We start from the raw sequence: 23,055 nt of genomic DNA on the forward strand, positions 1-23,055 counted from the left end.
AGAAGTAATTATCAAAGTGCCAAGGTCAAAAGGCTTGTATAGTACAGTATACTGTAACCCATTAGCCAGAAGGAAAGCTTCTCTTAAGGCTCACTCGACTGTTCTCAAGATAAGCAGAGCTTTCAAGAGCTTACATTGTTGACAAGGGGAGCATGAGGATTTGATTTTAAAGGGGGAATTTCCAAAAATTTCATTGGTGACGTGGGATAGCACCGCCACACATGGCACCAGTCAATGGGGAGGTTATGATCAGAGCCAAAGTGACCATCATCCACTGTACATTGGAAACAATGGTTGTAGAAGACAATTGAACCCCCGATCTGTTACATCAAAGAAGACAGACCCCTACGGTGTAGTACAGAGGAGTAGAATCTGTGGTCTTCTAGACATGAAGCCCAATCTCAGACAGGTTCAAATTTTATATAAAAGGTCATATTTGTATCTCCTTGTATATTATTTTTAATTTTGCTTTTATAACTACTGTATTGTAAACAAATAAAAAAGTACTCTTTTAGACTTTAAAAATATTTACCTTTTCTTTTTACTATAATATAGTGTATATAAGTGCATAAGTTCCTTGGAACTTTAACTATAAGCCTCCATTATATAAAATACTGTATACAGGCTCACCATAGCCCATGCTACATGGAAATTTTAGTTCAGAGTAGCTAGATCTAAAACATAAAAAATGATCTTTTACATCATACAGTATTGTGCAGTATTACTATCCTACTCTAAAATATTACTGTTGCTTTATGTAATCTTTTGCCAAGTAAAATATGGCCTTCACATGACGAAAGGTTCCCAACCCACTAATGTAGTGTATACGGTCCACTTGCTCTGCAAGCAAGAATATTACGGGTTAAACCCCTGGGCAGGGAGGAGACAGTTGGAAACCAGTGTTTCTCCACTTGCTTCTGTTTACCCAGTCATAATTATGGACCTAGTTGTAAAGTGATTAGTAGAACATACATATTCTGTTGAAAACTAGTAGGATAAGGCTTAAGATGAATTGTAAGAAGGTGAAATCTTAGTCTGCAAATAAGTGACAGAAGATTCCTACTCTAATACCAAGTTCAAGTTCTAGTAAGTTTATTGAGACAAGAAAAAAAAAAAAATACATCTCAAAGGGATAGAGTAGCTTAGGCTACTTCTACTCCCACTCTAATATCCTCTAGTCATGTGAAAGAAAACAAAAATTAGGCTGAGGTTACCTAGCCTGACTGCTACTCCAAACATTTATATTCATACTAAAGGTAGAGTACACTTGGTCTGGTTGCTGACCTTTTGGCCACACATACACACACTAGAAGCCACATTCATCAGCCCTCTCTACCTTATGATGAGACTTTAGTCTTCATAAGCAACATGCAACTGCTCACGGCATTACCAGAGCACACATCCCCTACACCAAATTTAATCAAGTTTCTGGATAAAAACAACACACTTTTTGTTATGTAATTTATTTACAGTTATTTCTATAATTACATTCTCTTAATCCCACACATCTGTATTTCTTAGTGTTGTGTACCTCTCTTCCAATGTAACGGTAGGTTTAACCTTCTGCTGTGCTGCGTACATTTTCCTTATGAAGGCTTTACCTTTTCCAAGTGCTTGAGCATGACCCCAGGACTGGTCCTGCAAAAAAAATTACACCATAAATATATATAAGTATTCCTACTTGAATGAAACCAATTACCCTTCTAAATAGGGTTTAAGATACATCCACAGATAACTAATCATGATTATTGGCTGTTACTATATAATCATACTGGCTGAATAGTACTAAGCTAGTATGACTACAGTATATAGATTCACCAAAGTTCATCCTAAAGTCATATGTTTTGCAAGTGTGAAGGGCACTCACTGAATAGATTATGATTTTGATGATAGGGATAATAGGATGAGAAACAATCCAAAAGTCCATTTGGGGAGCCGGTCGGCCGAGCGGACAGCACACTGGACTTGAGATATATACAAGAGTTACATTCTTGTACAGCCACTAGTACGCGTAGCGTTTCGGGCAGGTCCCTGGAATACGACCCCCGCCACGAAGAATCTTTTTTCATCCAAGTACACATTTTACTGTTGCGTTAAACAGAGGCTACAGTTAAGGATTTGCGCCCAGTAAATCCTCTCCGGCCAGGATACGAACCCATGATATAGCACTCGCGGAACGCCAGGCGAGTGTCTTACCACTACACCACGGAGACTTCGACTTGTGATCCTGTGGTCCCGGGTTCAATCCAGGGCGTGGCGAGAAACAATGGGCAGAGTTTCTTTCGCCCTATGCCCCAGTTACCTAGCAGTAAAATAGGTACCTGGGTGTTAGTCAGCTGTCACGGGCTGCTGCCTGGGGGTGGAGGCCTGGTCGAGGACCGGGCCGCGGGGACACTAAAAAGCCCAGAAATCATCTCAAGATAACCCCCCCTTTATATCTCTTCCTCCCCCCTTCCTTCCTCTTCCATTTGATCCATTCCCTCCCACTCCTGTCACATGTCCATATTATTACTACGTACTACAGTACTGTAAATAAGTGAACTTACCAGTGTCAGGTAAGGATGCCGTAAGTAGAACATGTTTTCTTCTTCAACCTTTAGGCCCTTTACAGCATTTCCCACTTCCAGTTCTGTAACCTTTGGATATTTCCGGTGCTTCCTGAAAAGTGGATTTCTTAATTAATTTATTTTTGAAGATTTTAACACTTGCAGCTCCAACAGTTTATCACCTTTCAGGGTAAAATTTGTTTTATCTTCAGTAAAAGTTATATAAAATGGTGGGGACAATAGTACAGTATAGTGTCTGGGAAAAAAACTGCTTACAATAGCATTTTCCTGCCATATTCACAATGCAGAAAAGCAAATTTTGATGACTGTGTGTGTAATTACCTGTACCTAAGTGTGGTTACAGGATGAGAGCTACGCTCGTGGTGTCCCGTCTTCCCAGCACTCTGTCATATAACGCTTTGAAACTACTGACGGTCTTGGCCTTTACCACCTTCTCACCTAACTTGTTCCAACCATTTACCACGATTTGCGAAAGTGAATTTTCTTATGTTTCTTTGGCATCTTTGTTTAGTTAGTTTAAATCTATGACGTGTGTGTGTTTATATACTGTACTGTATATGTTGTAAGGCACTACATTCAGCACTGCATGGGAATTATTTTACACCACATTAAAAAACATATGCATTCTTTATTTTTATAAACAACCATAATACCTGTATCTCATTACTAAAAAAAATAATATTTGAATTAGTAATATATCGTAAAGGTTAACGTTTACATTGTACAGAGTTACCCATTATGGTTATAGTTCTCTACATACTTTTATCAATAATTTTTTCCCAGTAGTTATCTGAGCATTAGAGCCTTATAATGAGAATGGCCACTACAATCCCTTTTTTAATATATAGAATACTTGCCATTTAGAAAAGCTTCAAAACTTTTGGGTTCGATATAATAATTATTTTTTACGTTACATTCTACATGCAAGGGAACAAAAACAGCGGAAACTGTTAAAATGGCATTTTTTTCTACAACAAACAGTACATACAACACACACAAATCACAACAGCTTGATGCATCAAATGAACAAAATCCCCTTCTTTTTCCACGTCGTGGCACAGTCGATTAAGGTGCGTCTGGGATCCTCTCGGACGTAGGTTCGAACCCGCATCACGGCCCTTGTGGATTTGTACAGTCCATATACATTTTGCATACATCACAATGTGTTAGCTTCTCTTTACACACCAAGAAGTGGAGAATATAGTGGGAACAAGTGAGTAGAAACTTTAGAGTAAATGTAAACCAAACCTCCATACTGTACGTCCTACCTGAACCATTTGTAAATGTTTCGGACACACTATACAGTACATTATAATCTCTTTATGTCTATGCAACGAAACCCGAAACGCTTTGCGTAATAGTGGCTTTAGGCATTGTATGTACTAGCTCTATCTATAAGTCCACCAATCTTTGTAAAAATCTCTTGTATGTATGTACCTTACCTAAATAAACATTTATTTATTTAATTATTTATGCAGACGACGAGTCATAATGACGTGGCTGAAGATGAGGAGTCAACGTCGTTTCGATCCATCCTGGACCATTATCAAGTCAATTGAGAGGGTTATCTAGAGGTTATCTTCAGATGATTTCGGGGCTTTAGTGTCCCCGCGGCCCGGTCCTCGACCAGGCCTCCACCCTAGGAAGCAGCCCGTGACAGCTGACTAACACCCAGGTACCTATTTTACTGCTATGTAACAGGGGCATCAGGGTGAAAAAAACTCTGCCCAATGTTTCTCGCCGGCGCCTGGGATCGAACCCGGGAGCACAGGACCACAAGGCCAGCGTGCTGTCCGCTCGGCCGACCGGCTCCCTAAGGTGGCCACTCTACCCTCACAGCTTCACACATACCCACAAGAGCAACCCGTGCCCAGCAGGACGTCACTCACCCGCCGTAGATGTACCCATTGGGCATTTTCCTGCGCAAGAGCAACAAGGACAACCTCATGGTGGTCGAGTGACCCTCGACTCCCTCCAACCACAACAACAACACTCACTTCGTACACAACACCATTCGACACGGGATATTTGGAAACCTGCCTAATTTAATTTAGCCTAAGCTAACCTAAGCCAACCGCGTGAAATACAGTTTTAAAAATTCTAATACATAATAGTATAGCAATATACACGGTTTAAACAAGTATTAAACGAGCTTAGAATCATTTCGTGTACGAAACGACCATATTCATCAGCCACTTCGTACACAATACTAATACATATATTCGTACCATTTCCGACATATAATTTATACGTTTCGTATTAATATATAAATATATCCATTTAGCTAACTGTCAAACTATATACACTCAAGTCTAGACAATTTATGTAGTTTAGAATGTAGTAAAATATATATAATTAACGTAACAGGATGACGTGTTGATATAGTGAGTATTTCACTCTTATACTCATCAAGTACTCGTGAATGACCTGGTATAGGAGGTCAAGGGTCACTGGATGGTTGTGTGGTGACCACCAGGTGGTGTGGTGACCACCAGGTGGTGTGGTGACCACCAGGTTGTCTAGTAACCAGGTTGTCTAGTAACCAGGTTGTCTAGTAACCAGGTTGTCCAGTAACCAGGTTGTCTAGTAACCAGGTTGTCTAGTAACCAGGTTGCCTAGTAACCAGGTTGTCTAGTAACCAGGTTGTCTAGTAACCAGGTTGTCTAGTAACCAGGTTGTCTAGTAACCAGGTTGTCTAGTAACCAGGTTGTCTAGTAAGCAGGTTGTCTAGTAACCAGGTTGTCTAGTAACCAGGTTGTCTAGTAACCAGGTTGTCTAGTAACCAGGTTGTCTAGTAAGCAGGTTGTCTAGTAACCAGGTTGTCTAGTAACCAGGTTGTCTAGTAACCAGGTTGTCTAGTAACCAGGTTGTCTAGTAAGCAGGTTGTCTAGTAACCAGGTTGTCTAGTAACCAGGTTGTCTAGTAACCAGGTTGTCTAGTAACCAGGTTGTCTAGTAACCAGGTTGTCCAGTAACCAGGTTGTCCAGTAACCAGGTTGTCTAGTAACCAGGTTGTCTAGTAACCAGGTTGTCCAGTAACCAGGTTGTCCAGTAACCAGGTTGTCTAGTAACCAGGTTGTCCAGTAACCAGGTTGTCTAGTAACCAGGTTGTCTTGTGACTCACCAACCCATTTCCCACTAACAACATCACCATAATATAGTTACCAATGATGACATTTATTACCAAAATAAACATTTTGTTAATAAAGTTGTGATAAATAATAATGGAGCGTAAAGGTGTTGTAATGGAGCGGTTGTGTGAGGTGGCTCTTGTAGTGCTTGCGGCCGCCTGCGGCTACTTGAGCCGCCCCTTCCCGCAGCCACCCGCAGCCGCCCCGCCGCACCCTACGGAGGCCAACTGTCACTCCCAAGTCGACCAGGAGGCCGCGCTCACCCTCCAGGGTCACCACACCCTCGAGGGTCACCACACCCTCCAGGGTCACTACCCGCCGGACCAACTGAAGAACTATCTCCTGCCTCTAGTTAGACATTTAGCCGTGATGCGCTGTATGGCGCGCGCGCACCAGCTGCGCTACCAGTACCTGGAGGCGCAGCTGGACCAGCTCGACCTGACGGAGGACCTCCAGCTGCAGGAGGTGGACCAGACGGAGGTGGACCAGCTGCAGGAGGTGGACCAGACGGAGGTGGACCAGCCACAGGTGTCCGCTGCGGAAGAGCTCGTGAAGGAAGTGCTGCTGCCGGAGTTCCCGCTGACGGAAGTATTGATGGCGGAAGTGCCCGTAGCGGAGGCACTGGCGGCGGAAGTGCCCGTAGCGGAGGCACTGGTGGCGGAAGTGCCCGTAGCGGAGGCACTGGCGGCGGAAGTGCCCGTAGCGGAGGCACTGGCGGCGGAAGTGCCCGTAGCGGAGGCACTGGTGGCGGAAGTGCCGCTCCTGGGGGCATTAAAAGAGAGGATAGCGAGAGCCGCCGGCAGCCTCCTGCTGAAGGATAGCCAGATAACACAGCAGGGTGGCCAGGACTTGCTCCTCATGACCAACATGAACACAGTGCTACTGTTACTGGTGGTGCTCCTGGCCGTGTGCTCCCTGGTGTTCCGGCGCTCGCTGCTCCGGCACCACTGGCAGGGATGTGGAGCACTTGTGTCACCTGACACTTCTTGTTCCTTGTTGGTACACGACCGCAGTCCCTTATACCTCTCTCCCACCTGTCCCTGACACTCCCTCCTGTCCCCTGACACTCCCACCTGTCCCCTGACACTCCCACCTGTCCCCTGACACTCCCACCTGTCCCCTGACACTCCCACCTGTCCCCTGACACTCCCACCTGTCCCCTGACACTCCCACCTGTCCCCTGACACTCCCACCTGTCCCCTGACACTCCCTTCTGTCCTCTGACACTCCCTCCTGTCCTCTGACACCAGTCCATACCATTAAACTTACAGCATATATAATGTATTGTAAGAATTACACAAGAGTCAGGTTAGCAAGTGTTCAAAATTTACAGTCATGTTATTTCTCTTTTTTCCTTTTTACTTGGTAGAGCGACGGTCTTGCTTTCTGCAGGTCGGCGTTCAATCCCCGACTGCCCAAGTGGTTAGGCACCATTCCTTTCCCCCCGTCCCATTCCTAATCCTTATATCCCTTCCTTCGTAATGATAGCTTTCTGCTGAACCACCCATGTCAATTTTATTTATTTGTTATGTATTTATTTTATATATATATATATATATATATATATATATATATATATATATATATATATATATATATATATATATATATATATATATATATATATACAAGAAGGTACATTGGGTTTATGAGAGTACATAGCAGTGATGTTTTTACAATCTTCTAAAGCCACTGACACGCACAGCATTTCGGACACGTCCTTAATCTAATTGGTAAATTTTAATTAGGTGATTTGCAGCAAAATTTAAAAAAATGACAGGTAAAATATTAATATTGGTCAGCTATCCTATTATCACATTTTGGTATTATATATATATATATGTAGAGATAATATTATTAAAATTATTTAAATCGTGTAGCGGGTTAAAATATATTAAATGTTAATGTGTTAAAATATATTACTTTGAAAATCGTATCAGTCACTATAAAACAAAAAAATTGGGCTATCCTTATTAGAAATTTGCTACTTTTGTTACAAATTTGCTACTTTTGTTACAAATTTGCTACTTTTGTTACAAATTTGCTAATTTTGTTACAAATTTGCTAATTTTGTTACAAATGTGCTACTTTTGTTACAAATGTGCTACTTTTGTTACAAATGTGCTACTTTTGTTACAAATGTGCTACTTTTGTTACAAATGTGCTACTTTTGTTACAAATGTGCTACTTTTGTTACAAATGTGCTACTTCTGGTACAAATGTGCTACTTTTGTTACGAATGTGCTACTTTTGTTACAAATGTGCTACTTTTATTACAAGTTTGCTACTTTTATTACAAGTTTGCTACTTATATTACAAATTCGCTACTTTTAGAGCGTCAGTTCGCTACTTTCAGCAATTCGGATTTGGCAACCCTGTGAGACACGACCCAATGTTTTGATCTGTCACGAGTGTTGATCCTGTGAGTGTTGCATATATCGTGACAATCTAGCAACATCCGTGCAACATGTCAGCTCCAGATGCTTTCATTGTCTCGGGGAAAGCTTCAAGAAGCGGGATACGCAAAAAGAAAGAAGGTAATTGATGACATTTGAGGAGAAAATTGAAATGATTAAGATGGTGGGAGAAAAGGCTCCAGATGCCTCAAGAAGTAGGCGGGGCTTGTGGCAAATACCTTCCTGTGATTGGCTGTTGCAGGAAAATGTCAGCACTTTTCTATGAATGAAATGCTAACTTAGAAATACTTCCTTTTGCGCAACGACATCATTGTTTTGTACCTGACGGACGTTATTCATCTAAGTGAATAATTTAGTGCAAATAAGAGGGGCGGAACCGTCTTTATTTATCATTGATGTTATTTGCTTCGAGGCAACCCAAGTGATGACGTCACAAGGTAAGTTGCCGGACCATTTTTATCTTAACAACTTTTATATCCTGCAGTATTTAATTATAATTTCAATAAACACTTTTCAATAATTAACACCACTTTTCTGGGTAGATTAAAGTTGAAGCAGAATGTCATAAGTCGGGTTGTTGTGCTGAAATAAGATGATTTATTAAGTTGGGTGGCACCTTTAGCTGATCCCTTTCGGTGATTGGCTGTTGTGGTGAATGTCAACAAAGCATTTCCACCAATGATATACAAGCGCGGGAATTTTTACTCGAGCACAACAACCCGCCTTATGGGTTCCTGTTCCGCTATTGACAGTGCAATTACACACAGAAATCACAATTGCGTGATGCATCAAATGAACAAATCCACAAGGGCCGTGACGAGGATTCGAACCTGCGTCCGAGAGCATCCCAGACGTTCGAATCCTCGTCACGGCCCTTGTGGCTTTGTTCATTTGATAGTGCAATGTCGACACAACAGATGGCGCTAGCTGTATTTTTGAAGGCTGGGGCCAGATTCACGAAGTAGTTACGCAAGCACTTACGAACGTGTACATCTTTCCTCAATCTTTGACGGCTTTGTTTACAATTATTAAACAGTTAATGAGCTCGGAAGCACCAGGAGGCTGTTTATAACAATAACAACAGTTGATTGGCAAGTTTTCATGCTTGTAAACTGTTTAATAAATGTAAACAAAGCCGTCAAAGATTGAGGAAAGATGTACACGTTCGTAAGTGCTTACATAAGTGCTGTCGTGAATGTGGCCCTCAGGCCTGTTGATAGTGTTCTTTTCTGCCGTTAGATGGCATCTGCTGTATTTTTTTATTTTTGATATTCCCTTTAAACACTGATCTATAAATCCCGTAGCTTATGATAAGGATTTATACCATGCTGGTATAAGGTAAGTGGAGTTCTGCATTTAATTAGTTTTATCTGGTGTTGAGGATATTATCATATAATGTGTTAGGTTGTTGGTCGTATATCTGATGTTAATTGTTGTTCTTAAAATCCTGCCAGTGGGCGCCATTGGTTGAAAGCGACCGAAACGCTGCGCGTACTAGTGGCTTTACAAGATTGTGAATACTATGCTATGTATTCTCACAAATCCAATGTACCTTCTTGTATATAAATATAATAAATAAAAATAAATAAATAAACTTAATGTATTGTACTTAATATACTATGTAGTGTAGTGTACTGCTCTTTCTTGAGATGTGAAGTATTTCCAAATAAATTAATCAGTCCGTAATATTATTTAAACAACAAATTATCCATATAATAACAGCATTTCACACTAAAAATTATTCGATATATTGAAATTTGATAGTGAATTCCAGTCTAGGAATCTCCCTATGACGAAACTGTACTGTGTTCTCTTTAATAAGGTATACAATATATAATAATTAATAACAAATCATTGTGTAGGGGACAGGCAGCCAGTGTGTATATACATGTTAGGGTTATATGGAGGTCCCTTCAAGGAGTAACTAGTTATGGTGAGAGACAAGGCCAGGGCTGGTCCGAGGCTATCTTGAGGTTATCTTGAGATGATTTCGGGGCTTAGTGTCCCCGCGGCCCGGTCCTCGACCAGGCCTCCACCCCCAGGAAGCAGCCCGTGACAGCTGACTAACACCCAGGTACATATTTTACTGCTAGGTAACAGGGGCATAGGGTGAAAGAAACTTTGCCCATTGTTTCTCGCCGGCGCCTGGGATCGAATCCGGGACCACAGGATTACAAGTCCAGCGTGCTGTCCACTCGGCCGACCGGCTTGTTGGCGGCTCCGCCAAGCTCAACTTACCCGCCATTACAAGCATAAGTGTTAACAAATCTTCAAAAATGAAGATTTTGTTACATTAAAAAAATGAAGATTTTGTTATATTCCAACTGTAAATGTAGGAATAGTTTATTACAGCATTCAAGATTAAGAAAACAGTTCGGAAACTAAGGTTTGCCCGAAGCGATGTGCGCATTAGTGGTATAGCGAGTATATTAGGCTTCAGGGACAGTATATACTCGCTCTATCTAGAAATCCAACATTCTGTTTGTAACTTGTAACACCAAGCCATTACGACTATATAACACTTGGAAGGGGTCAGGATAAGGGCTATTCATGCACGTGCCACCTTTTGGGTGGCTTAATCTTCATCAATCAGGATAAGGATTTGGGATAAGGATAGGATATATGCCCGAAACGCTTTGCGTAATAGTGGCTTTAGGCATTGTATGTACTAGCCCTATCTATAAATCCATCACTCTTTGTAAAATCTCTTGTATGTATGTACCTTACCTAAATAAACATTTGATTTGATTTGATTTGGATGGGACGGGGGGAAAAGGAATGGTGTCCAACCACTTGTGGATGGTCGGGGATTGAACGCCGACCTGCATGAAGTCAGACCGTCGCTCTACCGTCCACCCCAAGTGGTTGACATGAAACAGCTCAAAAAAAAAGGTTCCAATTAAAGTGGGGTTGCTGCAAATTATCATTTGTATTTCCTGGAAATATATATTAGACGAGGAGGTGGAGTAGCCATATATGTTAGGGACAATTTGAAATGTAGTCTCAAAGAGGGAATCAAAACAGAGCCACACACAGAAACTATTTGGATTGAATTAAACGAAAAAGCTAATAATATTATAATAGGAGTAATATATAGGCCACCAAATTTAGACAGAATGGAAGCAAAGCATCTATGGGATGAAATATCTAGAGCATCTAGATCTAACAGTATTTATGTCATGGGTGACTTTAATTTTAGCGGAATAAACTGGTTGAACAAAACAGGGAATAGTGAAGCAGAAGATTTTCTAGAATTAATTGACGATTGTTTTCTTACGCAACACATTAAGGAACCAACACGGGAAAATAATATTTTAGATTTAGTGTTAACTAACAGGGAAACGCAAATTAATGACATCGAAATAGGGAGTGAGCTAGGGAGCAGTGATCACAAAGAAATCAGATTTAGCATAGAATGGAATAGACCAGTAGGAGAAAATTCTGTTAAAGTGCCAGATTTTCGAAAAGCTGATTTTAATAGCCTAAGAAATTTTTTGGGTCAAATTGATTGGAAAGTCTTGGGTATGGGGTGTGGGCCGGTCTTGGAGCGAGACATGAACCCAGCGATAGGTGACTTAAATGGGGATTTCGATGTGGATTCAATATATAACTTATTTAAGAATATTCTAAACAAAGCACAGAAACGTAGTATACCATACAAATTGAATAGATCGAATACTAATGACCCAAAGTGGATAACAAAGAATTTGAAGAACCTTATAGGTAAAAAGAGAGCTTGGTACAAAAGGATTAAAAATGGGGAGGTCACTTTAGAACAGGAATTCATACAACTGGTTAGAAATGTTAAAAAAGAGATAAGGAAAGCAAAAAGAAACTATGAAGTTCGCATAGCAGGGCAAGCAAAGACAAATCCTAAAGGTTTTTTTTCAGTTATATCGTACTAAGACTAGGGAAAGGATAGGTCCATTAAAAACTGAGACAGGTCAAATAACAGATAGTGATGAAGAGATGAGTAGTATTTTTAATAAACATTTTGTATCTGTATTTACTAAAGAGGAACTTAACAATATGCCTTCAGCCGAACAAGTCTATGTGGGTGGGGACGAGGACAGGTTGACGAGTTTAGCAGTTACCAGGGAGGATGTTCTTAAACAAATAGTAAAACTCAAACCAAACAAATCCCCAGGGCCGGATGAAGTGTTTGCTAGGGTGCTTAAAGAATGCAAAGAGGAGCTTTGTGACCCACTGTCAACCATATTTAATAAATCAATAGAGTCAGGCAGAGTGCCAGAGTTTTGGAAAGTTGCTAATGTGATACCAGTTTTTAAGAAAGGAGATAGATCACTTGCGTCTAACTATCGACCAATTAGCCTAACGTCTATTGTGGGAAAGTTACTCGAATCTATAATAGCAAATAAAATTCGTCTTCATCTTGAAAAACATAAATTAATAATTGAGTCGCAACATGGTTTTATAAATGGCCGTTCATGTTTAACAAATTTGTTATCTTTTTATTCTAGCATTGTTGAGGCAGTTGATAGTGGTAAGGATTGCGATGTTGTATACCTTGACTTTAGCAAAGCTTTTGATACAGTGCCACATGAAAGACTGATTAAAAAGATAGAGTCTCATGGTATTGGGGGTGCTATATTAAGCTGGATTAGGGCATGGCTATACCAAAGGAAACAGAGAGTTAGTATAAATGGAATCAAGTCAGAGTGGGAAAATGTTGTAAGTGGAGTGCCTCAAGGCTCTGTCCTGGGACCTCTGTTGTTTATAATATATATAAATGATTTAGATTCAGGTTTGAGTAGCAACATTTGCAAATTTGCCGATGATACGAAAATCGGTAGGGAAATTAATTCGGAGGAGGACTCACTATCACTTCAAGTTGATCTAGATAGGGTTTTGAAATGGTCAAAGGATTGGCAGATGCAGTTTAATGCTGATAAATGTAAAGTTCTGAGGTTAGGTAATGATGATAGAGTTACAAGATACGAGCTAGATGGTGTTGTGATTGCGAAGTCGGATTGCGAAAGGGATCTGGGAGTTATGATTAGTAAGAATTTAAAACAAAAGGATCAATGCATAAATGTTCGTAATAAGGCAAATCGGACACTTGGATTTATTAATCGCAGCGTTAGTAACAAGACACCTGGTGTGGTTCTCAAGCTATATCTTGCTCTAGTTAGGCCCCATTTAGATTATGCAGTTCAGTTTTGGTCGCCATATTATAGAATGGATATAAATTCACTTGAACGTGTCCAGCGTAGGATGACTAAGTTAATTCCCCAAATTAGAAATCTTTCATATGAAGAAAGATTAACAAAGCTTAAGTTGCATTCACTGGAAAGGCGAAGAGTTAGGGGTGACATGATAGAGGTTTACAAGTGGATGAATGGACATAACAGGGGGGATATTAATAGGGTATTAAAAATATCAACACAAGACAGAACACGAAACAATGGGTATAAATTGGATAAGTTTAGATTTAGGAAAGACTTGGGTAAATACTGGTTCAGTAACAGGGTTGTTGATTTGTGGAACCAATTGCCGCGTAACGTGGTGGAGGTGGTGTCCCTCGATTGTTTCAAGCGCGGGTTGGACAAGTATATGAGTGGGATTGGGTGGTTATAAATAGGAGCTGCCTCGTATGGGCCAATAGGCCTTCTGCAGCTGCCTTTGTTCTTATGTTCTTATGTTCTTATGTATTGATGTAATTAGCGCATTCATCGACTTGAAAATGGTCCAGGACGAACCGAAACGTCGTCGTCCCTTCACCTTCTAGTGTGTGTGTGGTCTGGTCAACGTGATTAGTGCATGTGGGATTATTGGCTACCTTTGTTTGCAAAAGAGTTTCTTTGAATGTCGTGTAGCCTCGAGTGATTGGCTGTGATTCATACGTCAGGCTGCGAGCAGCCTCGTTCAACAGCCTGGTTGACCAGTCCATCAACCACGAGGCCTGGTCAGAGACCGGGCCGCGGGTTACCTTGTACCCCGCGGTGAAAAGAAACCTCCCTGTTTATGAAAGCCAAACAGTTTACACACGACTCACAACTGATGACATTCGAACACTTCCGGAACAAGTGCTTCACTGACGACTGGTGTTCGAACCACAACGCTGTAAATGCTTCACCCACGTACTACAAACACAAATAATCGCCAACAGAACCTAAACACCTAACCTAACCAGAGCCTAAGTATGCACAATATGTATATATATACACAGTTTTTTGTTAAATATATCATTATACATATGTATATTTGAGAAAATTCCTGTTTTGAATGAACCGCATGTTAAAATTGATGAATGTGTCTTTGGGGTCGACCGCTGGATGGAATGGACCTGGTCTGAGAACGGGTTGCCTAAACACTATGTTTAGCGGCCGGATTAACGAGCATTCAGCCTTTATTTACGAGAACGGCTGACAATACAGGTTGCAAGGCAATGAACTACTTTTTAGAATTATTGCACAGAAAAGCCGTGGATTGGACAGGTGAGCGATATGATCAGTTACCGTGTATCGCTGGGCATAGCTTTGGCCACACTGGTGGGTCATAGTGTGGCCACAGTGGTGGGTCATAGTGTGGCCACACTGGTGGGTCATAGTGTGTGGCCACACTGGTGGGTCATAGTGTGTGGCCACACTGGTGGGTTATAGTGTGGCCACACTGGTGGGTCATAGTGTGTGGCCACACTGGTGGGTTATAGTGTGGCCACACTGGTGGGTCATAGTGTGTGGCCACACTGGTGGGTTATAGTGTGGCCACACTGGTGGGTCATAGTGTGGCCACACTGGTGGGTTATAGTGTGGCCACACTGGTGGGTCATAGTGTGTGGCCACACTGGTGGGTCATAGTGTGTGGCCACACTGGTGGGTTATAGTGTGGCCACACTGGTGGGTCATAGTGTGTGGCCACACTGGTGGGTCATAGTGTGGCCACACTGGTGGGTTATAGTGTGGCCACACTGGTGGGTCATAGTGTGGCCACACTGGTGGGTCATAGTGTGGCCACACTGGTGGGTTATAGTGTGGCCACACTGGTGGGTCATAGTGTGTGGCCACACTGGTGGGTTATAGTGTGGCCACACTGGTGGGTTATAGTGTGGCCACACTGGTGGGTCATAGTGTGTGGCCACACTGGTGGGTTATAGTGTGGCCACACTGGTGGGTCATAGTGTGTGGCCACACTGGTGGGTTATAGTGTGGCCACACTGGTGGGACATAGTGTGGCCACACTGGTGGGTCATAGTGTGGCCACACTGGTGGGTCATAGTGTGTGGCCACACTGGTGGGTCATAGTGTGTGGCCACACTGGTGGGTCATAGTGTGTGGCCACACTGGTGGGTCATAGTGTGGCCACACTGGTGGGTCATAGTGTGTGGCCACACTGGTGGGTCATAGTGTGTGGCCACACTGGTGGGTCATAGTGTGTGGCCACACTGGTGGGTCATAGTGTGTGGCCACACTGGTGGGTCATAGTGTGTGGCCACACTGGTGGGTCATAGTGTGTGGCCACACTGGTGGGTCATAGTGTGTGGCCACACTGGTGGGTCATAGTGTGTGGCCACACTGGTGGGTCATAGTGTGGCCACAGTGGTGGGTCATAGTGTGGCCACACTGGTGGGTCATAGTGTGTGGCCACACTGGTGGGTCATAGTGTGTGGCCACACTGGTGGGTTATAGTGTGGCCACACTGGTGGGTCATAGTGTGTGGCCACACTGGTGGGTCATAGTGTGTGGCCACACTGGTGGGTCATAGTGTGTGGCCACACTGGTCGGTCATAGTGTGTGGCCACACTGGTGGGTTATAGTGTGGCCACACTGGTGGGTTATAGTGTGGCCACACTGGTGGGTTATAGTGTGTCCACACTGGTGGGTTATAGTGTGGCCACACTGGTGGGTTATAGTGTGGCCACACTGGTGGGTTATAGCGTGGCCACACTGGTGGGTCATAGTGTGTGGCCACACTGGTGGGTCATAGTGTGTGGCCACACTGGTGGGTCATAGTGTGTGGCCACACTGGTGGGTCATAGTGTGTGGCCACACTGGTGGGTTATAGTGTGGCCACACTGGTGGGTCATAGCGTGTGGCCACACTGGTGGGTTATAGTGTGGCCACACTGGTGGGACATAGTGTGGCCACACTGGTGGGTCATAGTGTGGCCACACTGGTGGGTCATAGTGTGGCCACACTGGTGGGTCATAGTGTGGCCACACTGGTGGGTCATAGTGTGGCCACACTGGTGGGTCATAGTGTGGCCACACTGGTGGGTCATAGTGTGGCCACACTGGTGGGTCATAGTGTGGCCACACTGGTGGGTCATAGTGTGGCCACACTGGTGGGTCATAGTGTGGCCACACTGGTGGGTTATAGTGTGGCCACACTGGTGGGTCATAGTGTGTGGCCACACTGGTGGGTCATAGTGTGTGGCCACACTGGTGGGTCATAGTGTGTGGCCACACTGGTGGGTTATAGTGTGGCCACACTGGTGGGTTATAGTGTGGCCACACTGGTGGGTTATAGTGTGGCCACACTGGTGGGTTATAGTGTGGCCACACTGGTGGGTTATAGTGTGGCCACACTGGTGGGTTATAGCGTGGCCACACTGGTGGGTCATAGTGTGTGGCCACACTGGTGGGTCATAGTGTGTGGCCACACTGGTGGGTCATAGTGTGTGGCCACACTGGTGGGTCATAGTGTGTGGCCACACTGGTGGGTTATAGTGTGGCCACACTGGTGGGTCATAGTGTGTGGCCACACTGGTGGGTTATAGTGTGTGGCCACACTGGTGGGACATAGTGTGGCCACACTGGTGGGTCATAGTGTGGCCACACTGGTGGGTCATAGTGTGGCCACACTGGTGGGTCATAGTGTGGCCACACTGGTGGGTCATAGTGTGGCCACACTGGTGGGTCATAGTGTGGCCACACTGGTGGGTCATAGTGTGGCCACACTGGTGGGTCATAGTGTGGCCACACTGGTGGATCATAGTGTGGCCACACTGGTGGGTCATAGTGTGGCCACACTGGTGGGTCATAGTGTGGCCACACTGGTGGGTCATAGTGTGGCCACACTGGTGGGTCATAGTGTGGCCACACTGGTGGGTCATAGTGTGGCCACACTGGTGGGTTATAGTGTGGCCACACTGGTGGGTCATAGTGTGTGGCCACACTGGTGGGTCATAGTGTGTGGCCACACTGGTGGGTCATAGTGTGTGGCCACACTGGTGGGTTATAGTGTGGCCACACTGGTGGGTTATAGTGTGGCCACACTGGTGGGTTATAGTGTGGCCACACTGGTGGGTTATAGTGTGGCCACACTGGTGGGTTATAGTGTGGCCACACTGGTGGGTTATAGCGTGGCCACACTGGTGGGTCATAGTGTGTGGCCACACTGGTGGGTCATAGTGTGTGGCCACACTGGTGGGTCATAGTGTGTGGCCACACTGGTGGGTCATAGTGTGTGGCCACACTGGTGGGTTATAGTGTGGCCACACTGGTGGGTCATAGTGTGTGGCCACACTGGTGGGTTATAGTGTGTGGCCACACTGGTGGGACATAGTGTGGCCACACTGGTGGGTCATAGTGTGGCCACACTGGTGGGTCATAGTGTGGCCACACTGGTGGGTCATAGTGTGGCCACACTGGTGGGTCATAGTGTGGCCACACTGGTGGGTCATAGTGTGGCCACACTGGTGGGTCATAGTGTGGCCACACTGGTGGGTCATAGTGTGGCCACACTGGTGGGTCATAGTGTGGCCACACTATCTCTTAATCTAAGCCATAAGAGGGGGGGGGAGGCAGGACCTGTGACGTCACACCTTATGTCTATTGACATAAGAGTCTTGTCTGAAAGGTCAAAGGTCAGACACACACATGAAATGACAGTTTTGGAAGGTCAAGTTCAGGTTTGGAGTTGTAGATTCAGTTTGGTCTGGTCGCCTCACCTGTCATTACCTCTGATTTGCAGTGTTGCCGTATGCAACCTCGGAGACGATTGTGTTTACTGAGGTTGGGCTTCGGCTCTGGGGTCCAGCCTCCTGCAGGGGCTGGTGGGACGCCGGGGTGGGGGGGGGGGTGGCGTGGGCGGTGGACGGGGGAAGGGGTTGAGACAATATGTCCGCCTGGACAGGTGAGGCTGGCAGCTGCGTTCTCGCCTCGCCGCGCACCGTTCGTGAAGCTGTCAAGGCGGATTCTTCATGGATACATATGGATTCTTGCTCGTGTGTTCGCATGCTAACTTCTCCACATCACACCAGTGCATGCCAGTAACACCAGTACATGCCAGTAACACCAGTACATGCCAGTAACACCAGTACATGCCAGTAACACCAGTACATGCCAGTAACACCAGTACATGCCAGTAACACCACAACACACCACTAACGGCAGTAGTGTTGGAGAGTAAACCCAAAACAACTTAAGTCACCACTTCGTGGGTAAGATCGTATCCCCTACGACACGAGGGGTGGGTTATGGGGGTGGGGGGGGGAACCTCAACAATGATTACTATGAATTGTGTGATGATTCACAACCCCCTCCTCCACCCCTCCCCCCCCCTCCACCCCTGAAACCCCAGGTGACGTGATCAGCTGACTCACCACGTGCGCAGGTCTCTATCCCCCCCCTCTCCCCCCCAGGCCTTTGTTTACAAACATTGACTCGCCCGATTCCCTGGAAATCATAAGGACTTCACACCCCCAGGAAGGCTGAGTGGACAGCGCTCGCGATTCGTAGTCCTGAGGTTCCGGGTTCGATCCTCGGCGAAAACAAAGGGGGGCAGAGTTTCTTTCACGCTGATGCACCTGTTCACCTAGTAGTAAAATAGGTACCTGGGAGTTAGACAGCCGCTACGGGCTGCTTCCTGGAGGGGGTGTGTAACAAAAAGGAGGCCTGGTCGAGGACCGGGCCGCGGGGACGGTGGGTGGAAGACAGGGGCAGGAAATATGTTGAAAAGAAAGAGTTCGAGGTGAAATACCTTTTCTCCTATCCTTTGTGTTGTGTGTGTGTGAGAGAGAGAGAGAGAGAGAGAGAGAGAGAGAGAGAGAGAGAGAGAGAGAGACAGAGAGAGAGAGAGAGAAAGAGTGAGAGAGAGAGAGAGACAGAAAGAGTGAGAGAGAGAGAGAGAGAGAGAGAGAGAGAGAGAGAGAGAGAGAGAGAGAGAGAGAGAGAGAGAGAGAGAGAGCAGACCGCCTATAAAGCGAGCCATTAGAGTTGTTATTAGATTAATCCCTTGTGGAGTAGAGGAGATTATATAGTTTGGTGGCGCGGGTCTGTGTACACGTTACACTGTGATGGTGTCCTGTTACACCTGCACCACCACCCGGGTCTCTGTCACAACCCACCGTCAAGGTCTCTGTCACAACCCACCGTCAAGGTCTCTGTCACAACCCACCGTCAAGGTCTCTCTCACAACCCACCGTCAAGGTCTCTGTCACAACCCACCGTCAAGGTCTCTGTCACAACCCACCGTCAAGGTCTCTGTCACAACCCACCGTCAAGGTCTCTGTCACAACCCACCGTCAAGGTCTCTCTCACAACCCACCGTCAAGGTCTCTGTCACAACCCACCGTCAAGGTCTCTGTCACAACCCACCGTCAAGGTCTCTCTCACAACCCACCGTCAAGGTCTCTGTCACAACCCACCGTCAAGGTCTCTCTCACAACCCACCGTCAAGGTCTCTGTCACAACCCACCGTCAAGGTCTCTGTCACAACCCACCGTCAAGGTCTCTGTCACCACCCACCGTCAAGGTCTCTGTCACAACCCACCGTCAAGGTCTCTGTCACAACCCACCGTCAAGGTCTCTGTCACCACCCACCGTCAAGGTCTCTGTCACAACCCACCGTCAAGGTCTGTGTCACAACCCACCGTTAAGGTCTCTGTCACAACCCACCGTCAAGGTCTGTGTCACAACCCACCGTCAGTTCCTTGTGTGGCTCCCTTCAAGGCTTTGTGAAGTGTTCTGTAGCCAAGAATGTGGACACAAGTACAGGAGTGCACGTGTTGTACAGCACTACTCACCATCATCACTACCACACTACTCACCATCATCACCACACTACTCACCATCACTACCACACTACTCACCATCACTACCACACTACTCACCATCACTACCACACTACTCACCATCACTACCACACTACTCACCATCACTACCACACTACTCACCATCACTACCACACTACTCACCATCATCACTACCACACTACTCACCATCACTACCACACTACTCACCATCATCACTACCACACTACTCACCATCATCACTACCACACTACTCACCATCATCACTACCACACTACTCACCATCATCACTACCACACTACTTACCATCATCACTACCACACTACTCACCATCATCACTACCACACTACTCACCATCACTACCACACTACTCACCATCACTACCACACTACTCACCATCATCACTACCACACTACTCACCATCATCACTACCACACTACTCACAATCACTACCACACTACTCACCATCACTACCACACTACTCACCATCACTACCACACTACTCACCATCACTACCACACTACTCACCATCACTACCACACTACTCACCATCATCACTACCACACTACTCACCATCACTACCACACTACTCACCATCACTACCACACTACTCACCATCACTACCACACTACTCACCATCACTACCACACTACTCACCATCACTACCACACTACTACCACACTACTCACCATCACTACCACACTACTCACCATCACTACCACACTACTCACCATCACTACCACACTACTCACCATCACTACCACACTACTCACCAACACCATCACTACCACACTACTCACCATCACTACCACACTACTCACCAACACCATCACTACCACACCACTCACCATCATCACTACCACACTACTCACCATCATCACTACCACACTACTCACCATCACTACCACACTACTCACCACCATCATCACTACCACACTACTCACCATCATCACTACCACACTACTCACCAACATCATCACTACCACTACTCACCATCACTACCACACTACTCACCAACATCACTACCACACTACTCACCATCATCACTACCACACTACTCACCATCATCACTACCACACTACTCACCAACACCATCACTACCACTACTCACCAACATCACTACCACACTACTCACCATCATCACTACCACACTACTCACCATCATCACTACCACACTACTCACCAACACCATCACTACCACTACTCACCATCACTACCACACTACTCACCAACACCATCACTACCACACTACTCACCATCATCACTACCACACTACTCACCATCATCACTACCACACTACTCACCAACACCATCACTACCACTAGTCACCAACACTACCACACTACTCACCATCACTACCACACTACTCACCAACACTACCACACTACTCACCATCATCACTACCACACTACTCACCAACACCATCACAACCACACTACTCACCAACACCATCACTACCACACTACTCACCATCACTACCACACTACTCACCATCATCACTACCACACTACTCACCAACATCATCACTACCACACTACTCACCATCACTACCACACTACTCACCAACACCATCACTACCACACTACTCATCAACACCATCACTACCACACTACTCACCAACACCATCACTACCACACTACTCACCATCATCACTACCACACTACTCACCATCACTACCACACTACTCACCAACATCTTCACTGTCCCACTAACTCTCATACTTTCACTGTCAGTATAATAATCTTGACCATATATTCACTCATAAACATTTTCACTTACACAATTACCTCACTATCTCAAAACTCACAACTTACTCTTATGTAAACTGTGTCACTCTTGACAGCATTACCACCTCAGATGAAAGCATTACCATCTTAGATGAATGCATTACCATCTCAGATGAAAGCATTATCATCTTAGATGAAAGCATTACCATCTTAGATGAAAGCATTACCATCTCAGATAAATGCATTCCCACCTCAGATGAAAGCATTACCATCTCAGATGAAAGCATTACCGTCTCAGATGAAAGCATTACCATCTCAGATGAACGCATTACCATCTCAGATGAAAGCATTACCATCTCAGATGAAAGCATTACCATCTCAGATGAAAGCATTACCATCTCAGAAGAAAGCATTACCATCTCAGATGAAAATCATCTTGACAGTCGCCGTCAAACTGCACTTGACAAGTTGAGGATAAAGTCCTGTCAATAATGTGTACGGTGTTGCTAAGACAAGTTGACGGGTGATCAAAATGGTGTGAGGACCATGAACATTTTCCCTTGCCTGCCCCTCTGGCCAGCCCTGGTGATCCTCTTGACTATATTATCTGGCATCTAGGATATTAACACCTGCTTAACTAGGTGGCCATGTGACTAGTTAGTCTGGCAAAATGGAGCGTCTTGGGGCTCACGACGTGGCGCAGCTCCTAAGGAAGAAAATAAAAACTCTTGGGTCCGGGACTTATGGTAGAGTAGCCCTGGTTAACTGGCACGGAGAGCAGGCCGCACTTAAAGTGGCCAACCATGCATCGGCTGCTAAGAGCTTCAAGCGGGAAGCCAGCGTCTTGTCAGAGCTGAAGGGGGCTGGAGGCGCGCCCCTCCTACTGGCGGTGTCTCAAGACCGCCCAGCTCTCCTCACGACTTATAAAGGGGACACGAACGTGGATAAGATTTTATGCCACCCGCGATACGACGTAGTGCAGATTGGGTTTAAAATTGGCCTAAAATTATTACATGTCCACACAAAAGGCTATGTGCATAACGACATAAAATCCAACAATATAATGATTGAAGGCTCACCCGACCACCCAAAAATTAGTGTGATCGACTTCGGCCTCTCCTGTAAGAGTGGTGAAGTGGTCCTTACAAAAGGTGACCCCGAGGACTACCCGCTCTACGCCCCAGAACTCTTGGCTGGTGAACCCAGCACCTTCTCCTCAG

General features: G+C 45.1%; 2 protein-coding genes across 2 annotated transcripts; one reads left to right on the forward strand and one right to left on the reverse strand.

Moving 5' to 3' along the window:
• Nucleotides 1-1,447: 1,447 nt before the first annotated feature.
• On the reverse strand, nucleotides 1,448-4,613 carry LOC123746705 (large ribosomal subunit protein mL63). The gene is made up of 3 exons (XM_045728420.2): nucleotides 4,457-4,613; nucleotides 2,547-2,658; nucleotides 1,448-1,638 (listed from the first exon to the last, which is right to left on the reverse strand). The coding sequence occupies exons 1-3, from the start codon at nucleotides 4,513-4,515 to the stop codon at nucleotides 1,495-1,497; spliced, it is 315 nt and encodes a 104-aa protein (XP_045584376.1). The 5' UTR covers nucleotides 4,516-4,613; the 3' UTR covers nucleotides 1,448-1,494.
• Nucleotides 4,614-8,164: 3,551 nt separating this feature from the next.
• On the forward strand, nucleotides 8,165-22,327 carry LOC138358728 (zonadhesin-like). Its single transcript, XM_069316892.1, has 3 exons — nucleotides 8,165-8,234; nucleotides 9,419-9,452; nucleotides 21,952-22,327. Exons 1-3 carry the CDS (start codon nucleotides 8,165-8,167, stop codon nucleotides 22,325-22,327), a joined length of 480 nt encoding a protein of 159 aa, XP_069172993.1.
• Nucleotides 22,328-23,055: the final 728 nt, after the last annotated feature.

The sequence above is a fragment of the Procambarus clarkii genome, chromosome 85, assembly GCF_040958095.1.
Source record: "Procambarus clarkii isolate CNS0578487 chromosome 85, FALCON_Pclarkii_2.0, whole genome shotgun sequence".
NCBI classification, from domain to species: Eukaryota; Metazoa; Arthropoda; class Malacostraca; order Decapoda; family Cambaridae; genus Procambarus; species Procambarus clarkii.

Excerpts from the sequence above, each read along its gene's own strand:
- LOC123746705 (XM_045728420.2), bottom strand. The coding sequence starts at position 4,515 with ATGAGGTTGTCCTTGTTGCTCTTGCGCAGGAAAATGCCCAATGGGTAC. Across the intron at positions 2,659-4,456 it reads AATGGGTACATCTACGGCGG|GAAGCACCGGAAATATCCAA; the intron begins GTGAGTGACGTC and ends TCCACTTTTCAG. Across the intron at positions 1,639-2,546 it reads GGCATCCTTACCTGACACTG|GACCAGTCCTGGGGTCATGC; the intron begins GTAAGTTCACTT and ends TTTTTTTTGCAG.
- LOC138358728 (XM_069316892.1), top strand. The coding sequence starts at position 8,165 with ATGTCAGCTCCAGATGCTTTCATTGTCTCGGGGAAAGCTTCAAGAAGC. Across the intron at positions 8,235-9,418 it reads GATACGCAAAAAGAAAGAAG|CTTATGATAAGGATTTATAC; the intron begins GTAATTGATGAC and ends TAAATCCCGTAG. Across the intron at positions 9,453-21,951 it reads TTATACCATGCTGGTATAAG|CATTACCACCTCAGATGAAA; the intron begins GTAAGTGGAGTT and ends CACTCTTGACAG.